The following is a 12,236-nucleotide window of genomic DNA, read 5'->3' as shown; positions in this document are numbered from 1 at the left end:
ATAAATGAAGAAATTTTGTTGCTCACTTAAAATCTCTGATTTTGACCACCCAGAATGCTCACTCACACCTGGAATGTGTGCGATATTTACATACAGTTTTCTCTCTCCTACTGAATCATGTTACTCTTTGTAGCGAAGGAAAACCAGTTCAACTCTCTTGATAAGATCAAATTTGGTGAACTGATTCCTCTGCCTTGGAGAGCTGTGTCACATTGTTTGTGGTATTCATTACCACTTTAAATGATTTTATAAAATGTAAAGTAAATGAGAGTTCTTAATTAGCAGAATCTGATTTGCACAAGTGCATAGCATCAGAGGGAGGCTATTTTCATCATACTGCAGCTGTTACCTAGGAAGGGGAAGAATTTCACCCAACTACAAAGAATGAGCTATCCAAATATCTGTGTTGTCTCAGGAAAGGGTAGGCTGGTGTTTCCTTAGAGCAATGTTGTTTCATAACTGTCTTCACATTAACTGTATCCACTGTTACCATTGCTGCCCACCCGATTTCAACGTCTAGGTTGTTTAAAGGGGAAGTGAGATTAAATTGTCAGAGAAGATGCACGGGGGAGACTTTGTCTATTTTATTTATTCCTTTGCAAAATGTGATGCTGGTTGGTGCTAGGCTGGAGTGATGCCCACTTTGGGGCTAGCTTGGAGATGCAGAATAGCCCACACAGGATAGCAGAGGCCACGCGAAGCCCCAGCAATACCTGGGCAGGTTGCTTTCCCAGCCCCTAACCCCTTGCAGCACGGGCAGGCAGTGGGAGGTGGAATGACGCTGCCTCTGAACTCGGCTCCAAAGCGGCACCGTTCAGGGTGGCTGGATTTGTTTTACTCTGAGCGCTGTTTTCTCCATCTCCTCGGTCTGTGACGGGGGGGCATCTCTGAGCGAAAGGTGCAGTATCCTGCAAGCCCAGCCCGAGAGGGGAGCTGGGGGGAGGGGTGCAGCTATGCATTTGGGTGTGGGCTGGTTTGTTGGCTTGAGTCGTTCGTGTTCCGTGGCACATTGGTCTTAGATCCACGTCTCGCTCTCCTTCGTTTCCTCTGGTTTTCCCGTCCCTCTGAGCAGCGCCAAAGTGTGTGTGTGTGTCTGTGTGTGTTTCTGCATGTAAGGGATGGGTGAGACCTCTGTGTGTGTGTGTGTGTGTGAGATGGAGGGGGAAATCTCAGTGGTTGTGTGGAAGGGGAAATCTCTGTGTGTGTACAGGATAACGTGTGTGTGCGCGCGCGACTGTGTGTGTGTGTGTGTGTGTGTGTGTGTGTGTGTGTGTGTGTGTATCTTAGGGCTAGTCTGTGTCACTGAGTGTATTTCCGTTGCTTTGGGTCTGTAGGGGTAATAACCACTCTGTGTGTGTGGGGAGGGGGAACCTCACTGTGTGTGTCTCTCCCTGTGTTGCTCGTGTGTGTGTGTGTGTGTGTAGTGTCTCCCTCCCCGTGTGTGTGTGTGCGCGGAGCAGCAGAAGTCCAGATCACGTAGAGACAATCGCAGAAACTGCAGAGCAGATAGCGGCGCAGCCGGAGATGGAGCCGGATGGCAAAGGTAAGGAAGGAAGGTGCCGCTCCGCCCTGGCTGGGCGATCCGCCGCCGGACACAACGGGGCGAGCGGGGATTTGCTTTTTCGGTGTGTGGCTTTTATTGGATTTATTTCGGAGGCTTCCCACTGGGGGAGCCGGCTGAGGGCTTCCTCCGGCAGCCGGACCCCGGCCCGAGCGCCTCTCCCTGCGAGCCGGCGCCGGCTTCCCGGAGCCCCGGGGTCACTGGCACCGAGTTCCCCGGCGCTCGCTCGCTCGCTGCCCGGCTTTTCCGCCCGCTTCCCCGCGGGGCCGGGCTGGGGGCGAGCCCTGGGCCGCGGGGGAAGGGGACTCCGCAGAGATGCCCTGAGGGGGGATTGTGCATTGTTGCAAAAGGGGGCTGGCTCTGGGGGGGAGCCGCGTCCGCTCCCGCCACCCTCCCCCGCCAGCCTGCAGCCGCGGGGACAGGGCGCCCACGACCGGGCGCTGGAGCCGCCACCAGTCGAGCCGCTCGGCTGCGGCCACCGTGTTGCGGCAAAACATTGCGGAATCGCCCCCCCTCCCCCTCCCCCGGCGTAGGTACCGCCGGGGCTCGCTGCTGGGGGGAGCCCGGGGTACCAGCGCGGGCGGGGGGCCGGAGACCCGCCTGGACCGGGCGCTGCGGACCAGCCGCGGGCTTAGGGGGAGGGGGGCGTGGGAAGGCTTCGGAAAGCGACAGCACGTGGGGATCGGCTCTGCCCGCTGGATTCCCACCCCCCGGCCCAGCGCCCTCCCAGTCCCCTGCCCCCCTTCTTTCCACCTCCCTCTTCCTTCCTACCTTCCCCTCCCGCGCCCTCTGTGCTGCCCCCGCCTCCCTCGTGTCCCTCTGCCCTCCTTTCTGTCCCCCCCCGGCCCTCCTCTGCCTTCCCTTGCAGCTCGAGCCTCTCCTGGGCTCTTCCTGCTTCCCCCTTCCCTGCAGCGGCTCCAGGCCGCCCCAGCTCGCTTCCTCCCAACCGGGGGGACTCAGCTGGAGCTGATTTAAAACATCCCCACCAGTCCCTAACCCGGAGAAAAGACAGGGGCTCCTGATCTCCGAGTGAAAAATGGCAGCTGAACATGGCCTGGCTACGGGAGAGGGGCTCTTGCAAGCTACCTTCCTGGCAGGGACCAGGGCACGTGAGATCAGTTTCTTCCATAAAAGTTGCTCTAAGGTTTTGGTGATGTCACGCTGGCGGATTACGACTTTGTTTTGCACTGCCAATCGGGATTGTTAGTGGGAATGGGACTGCATGTCTGTGGATTGTCCTTACACATTCCTCCATCATTAACATAGAGCTGATCATCCTGGTGTGTGGATAATGCATTGTCTCTCTATGGCCGCTACACAGTATGTTACTTGCAATACGTTTAATAAGCACAGTAGGGATATTTCTGTGTGTGTTCGCTCAGTCTCTGTGTAGTGATAGTCATAGATGTAGGTATAGCTATAACCTTGTATAGAGGCACTGCTCTTTCCCCCCACGTGGTTATTTTATTTATTGTATTATCTCAACCCACATGTGTGTAACATACTTAACATCAAAGTGTGTTTAACATCCTTGACATATATGGCAATATATGTACAGTAACAGAATTTTGGATAGTTCATATGAGTAAAAATTTAAACCTGCTTTGCTTATTTTACTTTGTTAGTTAAGCATGTTTCTTATTTGTGTGTGTGTCTACATAGGTTCACATTCTAGATCTGTAATTATTTTGTGGGGTTGTTAAAAAAAACAAACCTTTCATTGTACTTTATATTTAGTGTTTATACTTTATCTATAATACTAGTCAGGTACAGTAGCTCAGTAGAGTACAATATTAACCCAAATGACTTTTTGGAATAATGACAACTGAAAAAATATTTTCTTTTCTTTTTCTTTTTTTTATTTCTTTCTTCTTTAGATTCTGTATCTTTATTCAGGAGCATAAGGTTGTTTGCTGATCACAAGACGATGTTGCTGTGGCTCGTTCTGGTTTTGTCAGCCCCGGTTTCTTCTACAAATGCAGATCCTGACAGCTCGGTGGGAATTTGCAATGTTTGCTCGTGTGTGTCGGTTGAGAATGTACTGTATGTCAATTGCGAGAAGGTTGCAGTCTACCGACCAAATCAGCTCAAACCACCTTGGTCTAATTTTTACCATCTTAATTTTCAGAACAACCTCCTGATTGTTCTATATCCAAATACATTTCTTAATTTCACACACGCAGTGTCCCTGCAACTGGGTAACAATAAACTGCAGAACATTGAGGGGGGAGCATTCCTTGGGCTCAGTGCATTAAAACAGTTGCACCTGAACAACAATGAATTAAAGATTCTCCGAGCTGACACTTTCCTGGGCATAGAGAACTTGGAGTATCTCCAAGCTGACTACAATTTAATCAAGTATATTGAACGGGGAGCCTTCAATAAGCTTCACAAGCTAAAAGTCCTCATTCTTAATGACAATCTGATTTCCTTCCTGCCCGATAATATTTTTCGATTCGCTTCTCTAACCCATCTGGATATACGAGGGAATCGAATACAGAAGCTTCCTTACATTGGAGTTCTGGAACACATTGGTCGAGTTGTCGAACTGCAGCTGGAAGATAACCCTTGGAATTGTACCTGTGATTTGTTGCCTTTGAAAGCCTGGCTGGAGAATATGCCCTATAACATTTACATTGGAGAAGCTATCTGTGAAACGCCCAGCGACTTGTATGGAAGGCTTTTAAAGGAAACCAATAAGCAAGAATTATGCTCCATGGGGACTGGGAGTGATTTTGATGTGCGCATTCTGCCTCCATCCCAGTTGGAGCCTGGTTACAGCACGCCTAATGGCCACACTACGCAAACGTCAATGCACAGATTAGTCACAAAGCCTCCGAAAACTACAAATCCTTCCAAGATCTCGGCGATAGTAGCAGGAAAAGCGCTCTCTAATCGCAATCTCAGTCAAATTGTATCTTACCAGACCAGGGTTCCTCCTCTAACTCCATGCCCAAGCCCATGTGTCTGCAAAACTCATCCTTCTGATTTGGGATTAAGTGTAAACTGCCAAGAAAGAAATATAGAATCATTGGCCGAACTCGTACCAAAACCTTTCAGTGCCAAGAAACTGCATGTAAATGGCAATTATATTAAGGATGTGGAAACCTCAGATTTCATTGACTTTGAAGGGCTGGATTTACTACATTTAGGCAGCAATCAGATTGCAGTAATCAAAGGGGCAGTTTTCCGCAACCTTACAAATTTACGGAGATTGTATCTTAATGGCAATCAGATAGAGCGGCTGAGTCCAGAAATGTTTGCTGGCCTCCACAATTTGCAATATCTGTATTTGGAATACAACGTTATCAAAGAAATTTTAGCAGGCACCTTTGACTTAATGCCAAATTTGCAGTTGCTCTACTTGAACAACAATCTTCTTAGAAGTCTGCCGGCTTACATTTTTGCTGGTGCTCCACTGGCTAGACTGAATCTGAGGAACAATCATTTCATGTATCTACCTGTAAGTGGCGTTCTTGATCAGCTAAAATCTCTTACACAAATTGATTTGGAAGGTAATCCATGGGACTGCACGTGTGATTTGGTTGCTTTAAAGCTATGGCTGGAAAAACTAAATGAAGGAATTGTGGTGAAGGAATTAAAATGTGAAACACCTGTTCAGTTTGCTAACATTGAACTGAAGTCTCTCAAAAATGAGATCTTATGTCCTAAACTTTTAAACAAGCCATCTGCTCTGTTCACTAGTCCTGTGCCTGCTGTGACTTTTACTACACCGTTGGGTCCAATTCGAAGTCCTCCTGGTGGCCCAGTTCCGTTGTCCATCCTAATCTTAAGCATACTAGTTGTGCTTATTTTAACAGTGTTTGTTGCTTTTTGCCTTCTTGTCTTTGTGCTTCGGCGCAACAAGAAACCAACAGTAAAGCACGAAGGAATTGGGAACCAAGAGAGCAGTTCCATGCACCTGCAACTAAGAAAGCACGACCACAAATCAAACAAAAAAGATGGACTAGGCGCAGAGGCCTTCATTCCTCAAACCATTGAGCAGATGAGCAAAAGTCACACTTGTGGCTTAAAAGAATCTGAAACAGGCTTCACATTTGCTGATCCACAAGGGCAAAAAGTCATTCTGAGAAATATTACCGACAAGGAAAAGGATTTATTGCATGTGGATACCAGAAAAAGACTGAGCACAATTGATGAACTGGATGAGTTGTTTCCTGGGAGGGATTCCAATGTATTTATTCAGAATTTTCTTGAAAGTAAAAAAGAATACAACAGCATAGGGGTCAGTGGCTTTGAAATACGTTATCCAGAGAAACAACAAGACAAAAAAATCAAGAAGTCATTAATAGGGGGTAATCATAGTAAAATTGTAGTAGAGCAAAGAAAGAGTGAATATTTTGAACTGAAAGCTAAACTTCAAGGTTCACCTGACTACCTACAAGTCCTTGAAGAACAAACAGCTTTGAATAAAATATAGGTCATGCAAACTTATTTCTTACAGAGGACATTTATTTAATGATAAAAGTGCCTTTTGTTGACTTCTAACTTCCGAATACTATATTATATTGGTAGGCATAGAGACAGGTATATCCAAGGGTATCTGTCTGTAGCTGCATATGATTTGTCAAGTAGAGGAGAATTTCCTTAATAGATTTTATTACATAAAGCTGATACCCTCTGGAATCCTGTAGGGATACTGCAAACTCTATTGCCAAAGGGATGCTTTAGACACATATTACACTGAATTTAACCTCAAAAGGCATATATGTTTTGTACCTTAAATGCAAAACCTTTGTCTCCTTGTGATTTGTAAGAGCAAACACAAGAAAACTGGTACCAGTGTTTGTACCTCAGCTGGGTCCTTCATCTTGCACGTGGATTAAGTTGGTGGAACTGGAGTAATCCTTTGATTTGTGGTGTTGTAACGGCACTGTTTAAAGATTATCTGAAAAGTAAAAAGCATGCAAAGAGAGAACATTCAATAGTATGTGTAAATCGGTTACATTTATGGCCTGCATCTTGAAACCACTGGACTTATAATGTTAAATTGTGCAAATATTTGTTTAAAATATACCATGCATAAATACCTATAAAATAAATTTGACCCTTGAAGTACACCTGTCTATACATAAAATTTAAAAAAAAAAAAGAAAAGAAAAAAAAAGTGCAACCTGACTTCTGCAGCATTTGTAGTGATATGAAGAAAATACTTGCTATTCATGCAGACTCTTATGTAAGACTCAAATCCAGTTAAGACTAGAGTTCCTTCTCAGTTATGTGAAACTCCTACAACCCCAAAAGGTTGACCAGACTTTTCAAAGTGCTTACTGTGTGAGCGTAGCAGAAATTATTTTTGTAAGATAATTCATATTTATGAAATACTTTGTATACTAAATAGGAAAATATGTACTCCATAATATGTATTTAATATGCCTGACTTGTTTTCCTGATCACAATGCATTAATAATTCAGTATAAATTAAAAACAGAACACTATACCAAACAAAAACTGGTGATAAATTGTATAGAATTATCCACGATCCCGTGATCAGGTATAATAATAAATAATAAGAAGAATAAAAAAAAGTTCTGTACTATTCTTGTGAAATTAGTATATTATTATCTTATTTCAGATTTGTTACCAATGGTGCATTTTAAAATAGAGTCATTAGTTTTTTAGTATTCTGTCTCAGGCAATTATTTGCCATCAGTTGTCTTGCTTTTCAGGGTTCTGCAGCTTAAGCTAAATAGTTTTCACTACAAGTATTTACAGGCATTAATGAATAAGGGTAATAGTTTAATTGTATATGCGTCAATTTTTTGTCCCTGTTATCTGTTTGACTGCTATCAGTCAGCTAATGAATCATAACAGGACACCATATGGCAATCATGTGTCCATCAAAGCCACATTGTAAAATGTATTTAATGGTTTTGGTTTAGTACAGAGTATTTTGTTGTCCACATCTATAAAGAATAGAAACTTGCCTTTGTGAAAGCTGAATCTCAACTGATAGCAACAAACGGTCAAGATAGAAAACACCCCCTTTTTCTCACTGAGGGTAACTTAAGATCACAGTAGGCATGTATTGGTAAAGCATCATACAGAAAATCTATTCTCCATGCCTGATTCAGAGACCATTCAGGACAATAGGGGCTTCTCCACTGATGTCAATGGACTTTGGATCAGTACCTTGCTGCCATAAATTCTCCCCCCCCTCCCCCCGCATGCCTTTTAAAATCAATACATAAGTCTATCAAGTTGCAATAGAAAATAAACATTAATGTTTTCATGAATTCCAAGTGGCAGCTATTACAACAAAGCCTGATAGCACTACTATGGTTAAGGCTGTGTCAGCATTTTCCAGTCTAAACCTCTAATTTCAGGGCTTTATAACACTGCTGTAAAATTTTATTCTGGGATGATCCTTGGCATAACGCCTGGAATATTTTTTTAACAAAGTTTTTTAAAAGCATCAGCGCTTCTTTATTTTAAAGAGAGAGAGAGAGAGAAGAAAAGAAAGTGAGAGATATTTTCTACTTGTAATTTCAGAAGTTTCTTTTTCTTTGTTTTCTAATTTCCCCTTGGTACAAAATGTATGAGGGACTTTAGACATTTTTTTAAATAAATAAACAATGGAGTGGTTCATTTTTGAAAAAGCTGCTATTACACATGCGCACTAACTTATTTAATCCAAAATGTCAGAGGGATTTTCTGGATATGGTTACTATGCATGCATGTATTCCTGGCCTAAAAGATTCCTGATTGTCTGCTAACCCAAATCACTGCGCAGGCTCTGAGGAAAGTGTTTTAGTTTATTGTGTCAAGAACCTATGGATTAAGGAATCTTAACAATGTACTGAAATGCTAGACCATAAAGACACCATCAGCAATCAGGTTGCTGCCTTCCACTCTGTACTGCACAGCTTTGAGAATGCGTCAAGGGTCACTGAGATTTGCCAAGGCAGAGAGCATTTGACACACTTCAAGCCTCGTCAGAGCCTCTGTCTCATATCCTTCTGTTGCAAGAGGTGCATTAAAAAGAATACACAACTATTTAATAAATAAATGCTACATTGTGAGTGTTGTTAAAAGGTGATATATTTGTCGTTGATATTGATCAGAGTTAACACAACAACAGTTAAGGTTGGTATGCCTCCCTCAACTACGTTAATTGAGTCCGGTCCTCCCCTCTTCTGCCTGGGGAAATTTCCCATTGACTGTTTAAGAGAAGAATAACTTTGCCATTTTGCCCACATTGGACAGATCTGGCGACTCTTTTAGGTCCTCCTCCAGCAAAGCATTTACTCACATGCCCAACTTTAATCATGTACTCATGAGTTTAAAGGTGAGCACAGGCTTTAGCGTGTTGCTGGATCAGGGCCTAAATGCATGGTAGTGTTGGCATTGACTTAAATGGGAGCAGGTGGAGGAGAATTGTTGTGTATTACATAGTTCGTCCCTGCAGTAGAACCCTTATTCACGGTGGTGATCACTTGGCTCCCATGAGTTGTCTGACTGAATTCAACAGGGTCAATGGAATGTATACTCACCAGTGTCAGTAAGGGTTGCTCAGTCTGGGCATATTGTGTAGGTCTCTTAATAGTGTTTGACATACATGGTGCAATACCTAGGCATGGCAGTGTGAGTAAAAAATAAATAAATAAATAAATTACAGAAGTGGGCAAACAACTATATTTCTTTGATGCTGTTGATTTAAATGACAACCTGAATGTTAGTTTACTTCCTCCAGTATTAAGGGACAGTGTATGTGTCTGGCTAACAGTTTAGTGGAATGGTCATTCCAATCTAATGCTAGTCTAGCCAGGAAAGGCACTCTTCCGTGTGGCTAAACAGACCAGGCCAGTCTTTGCATTATATTGATTTGAGTGGCCATATTGTTACAGTGGCTGCAATGACATACATGCAGCACTAAAGCAGTGAAGGTGTTAACATAATTTATTGTGTTCTTTGTATTATAAATCAAGTTTACATTTTTAATGAAATCAATAAAGTGTAATCATTTATTTGAAAGAGAAAACCTTTGTGCAATTTTCTCAGAAAACAGTTATTATAATGCAACAATTTGAGTCCAGACATCAATTGACATTTTGTATTTAGTTTTCCAGACTGAGAGTAAATAAATCGAAAGATAATCCAAAAGGTAATTTTTAAAGCCATAAGGGTATACATTATAAAAGGCATGGCCTTGTGAATAATGTTAACAAATGTCTCAGAGTTAACAAACACATCTAGAAATTGATGGTGGTATACCAGCTATAATATTTTTTGCATGATTTGTACATTGCTATTGTATGAAATGAGCACAGTGGGATATTTTATTTTTTATTTTTTGTTTTACTTAATTTTATTTTGCATCCAAAGAGTTGGGAAGGAAATATAACAAGAATGTATTGATAATTGCTCTATTTTGAAATAAAGTAAAGAAAGCAAAATGTATTGTTTTTACCCTGCCTTGATCATTCCTATTTTTAGATTAGTTTATAAAGAAAATAGAGTTAACTTATAGTATCGAGTATAATGTAAAACTCAGAAAAAAATGTTTCAGTGACCTTTGTTTGCTTTCAACATCAAAATATTAGGCAGAATTTATTTAAAAGATTTGTATGGAAATATTAATAAAATTGTTTGGTACAATCATATTTCTGAAACTAGACTTTGTTAAATGTCTATAATAGTCTCTTTGAGTTTGTTTTCAGAAGAGAGAAAAACTGTAAAGTAATTAGATATTTTATATTCATAGATATTAGGGCAAATATTTTTAAATATTTATGAAAGTTTATCCCACTATCCAGTGTTTAGATCAAATCTAATTGCCTTACTCACCCAAATGGTCTCACTGGAGTCAGATGGGACTATTTGCATTAGTAGCATGAGCAGAACGTAGCCTCTAGTCAGTTTCTGATCTTTTCCACATTGAAATGCCTGGAAGTACAATCATACAATGTCAAGGACATTTGTCTTGACCCTGATCCCCTCTCATTAATCAGTTTGTATAAGACAATTTTGCAAAGGATCAAAATTAATTTATGTTTAATAAATTCCCTACAAATATCCATCCACCTGCCTTTATTATAGCTTAGAAGCATTTGTAGCTGAAAGTCAAGAAGAGACCATCAGGTAGCTTAAGCTCCAAATTTAGATTTTTGTATTAAAAATGTTTTACAAATCTTAAATAAAAATCTTCATGAGCAACTAGATTAAACATTCCCCTGCGGTCCTATATTAAACATGCAGCATGGCAGCCAAATATGAGAACTAGAGTGAAATACAGACTAAGAAATCAGGACTTAATGCTAATTTTTTTTCTTTTCATTGCGCAAGAGCAGTGAAACCTAGAAAGTGACCCAAAAGCACTAGTCGTGAAAAGTATAGGCCCAGTCATGCAACCAATGGAAGTTCTTGCTGAGTAATAACTTGAAGATTAAGCCCTAAAGTAGTTTTTGAAAATTATTTCATTTGTAGTTATGACGGTGTTATTAATAACATAGATACATACATTTGTTTTGTAAAAATACAGGCTTGTTAACTTGATGGTGTATCGTTTGTATGCCTTGCATTGGCTGTACTGTATTTTTAACTGCAATGCAAATTTACTAAACACATTTTGCAGTGACTGATACTGTGCTGAAAAATAAAAATACAAAGGCAACTTTCAGGGATAAAATCTTCTCACAGATACACTAGTGTTAATGTAGTGTATCTCCGCTGACGTTACTGGAGTTTCTCCAGATTTACCTTGGTGAGCATGACAGCCGAAACTGGTTCTGTAATTGTAAGGGCTGGACCCATTGAAGTCAGGAGGGAGTTTGGTCATTGCTTTTAGTTGGAACGTGTTCAGTCCCTAGAGTAAAGACAACACGATCTTGCTTCTGCTGCCATTAAGTCAGTGGTGAATCTAAGATTAACTTAATTAAGAGTGATATTTAATCTAGTATGGACTTGATCGAATGCCGACTGAAGATAATGGCAAAACTCTTATTGATTTATGTGCTGTGAGACATTATATAATAATATGGATACCCAAACATGTTAGTTTGTTGTTTTGAATCCCTACATTTAGTATGTACAAAATTGCCTTTCCTATAATAGCATTTTTCTCAGGATTGCTACAGTACAAACATGTATTTGGAGGATAGTAGATATTTAATAATAATAGAACCCCAAACACCTAAAAATTATTCAAGTGATGATCCTGGATTAGATAAAAATGTTATGGATACCAGTAACCCTTTCATCCTAAGCCCACTCCTCCTGAGATAAATAAGGGTCTTATGTAAAGATCTTTATTAATGATTTTTTCATAGCCATTAATAATATTTAACCTTGTTTTAGATATTGGCTGAAAGCCGTGCATTTTGAGTACTTTACTATGTATAAAATATCAATCCTTATTCACTGACTCCTGTGCTATACAGTATTGATTTTTCAATCACTTTATATAAAGTGTGTCGTAAGTTAACACTGAGTAATTTCTCCAAGACACAAATATATACAGGGCAAGGACAAAGAAGCTCATTTTTTTTGTTTGAGACCCAATTTGTATTGAATATGAATTGTTCAGATATAAATAGGCCAATCCCAATCAGCTTCCATGGAGACACTACAGTTTACACTTTCTGAGCATCTGGCCTATGGTCCCTATTTATCCAAAAATAATGGGTGACTTAAGTGGAGCTTTGCCAGCCTCTTG

The 12,236-nt window shown here is 41.1% G+C and overlaps 1 protein-coding gene across 4 annotated transcripts; it reads left to right on the top strand.

The window, feature by feature from the left end:
• Window positions 1–607: 607 nt before the first annotated feature.
• SLITRK4 (SLIT and NTRK like family member 4) lies at window positions 608–10,141 on the top strand. Of its 4 annotated transcripts, none has more exons than XM_050964734.1 (2): window positions 608–898; window positions 3,439–10,141. In XM_050964734.1, the coding sequence occupies exon 2, from the start codon at window positions 3,489–3,491 to the stop codon at window positions 6,000–6,002; it is 2,514 nt and encodes an 837-aa protein (XP_050820691.1). In that variant the 5' UTR covers window positions 608–898; window positions 3,439–3,488; the 3' UTR covers window positions 6,003–10,141. The 4 variants fall into 4 exon arrangements, with proteins under 4 accessions (XP_050820691.1, XP_050820689.1, XP_050820690.1 ...); XM_050964732.1 differs by lacking the exon at window positions 608–898 and adding an exon at window positions 910–1,543; XM_050964733.1 differs by lacking the exon at window positions 608–898 and adding an exon at window positions 1,537–1,625.
• The last annotated feature ends 2,095 nt before the right edge of the window (window positions 10,142–12,236 follow it).

This window comes from Gopherus flavomarginatus, chromosome 8 (genome assembly GCF_025201925.1).
Source record: "Gopherus flavomarginatus isolate rGopFla2 chromosome 8, rGopFla2.mat.asm, whole genome shotgun sequence".
NCBI classification, from domain to species: domain Eukaryota; kingdom Metazoa; phylum Chordata; order Testudines; family Testudinidae; genus Gopherus; species Gopherus flavomarginatus.
The sequence above is the reverse complement of the archived record's forward strand: the minus strand, read 5'-3'. Positions and strand labels throughout refer to the sequence as shown.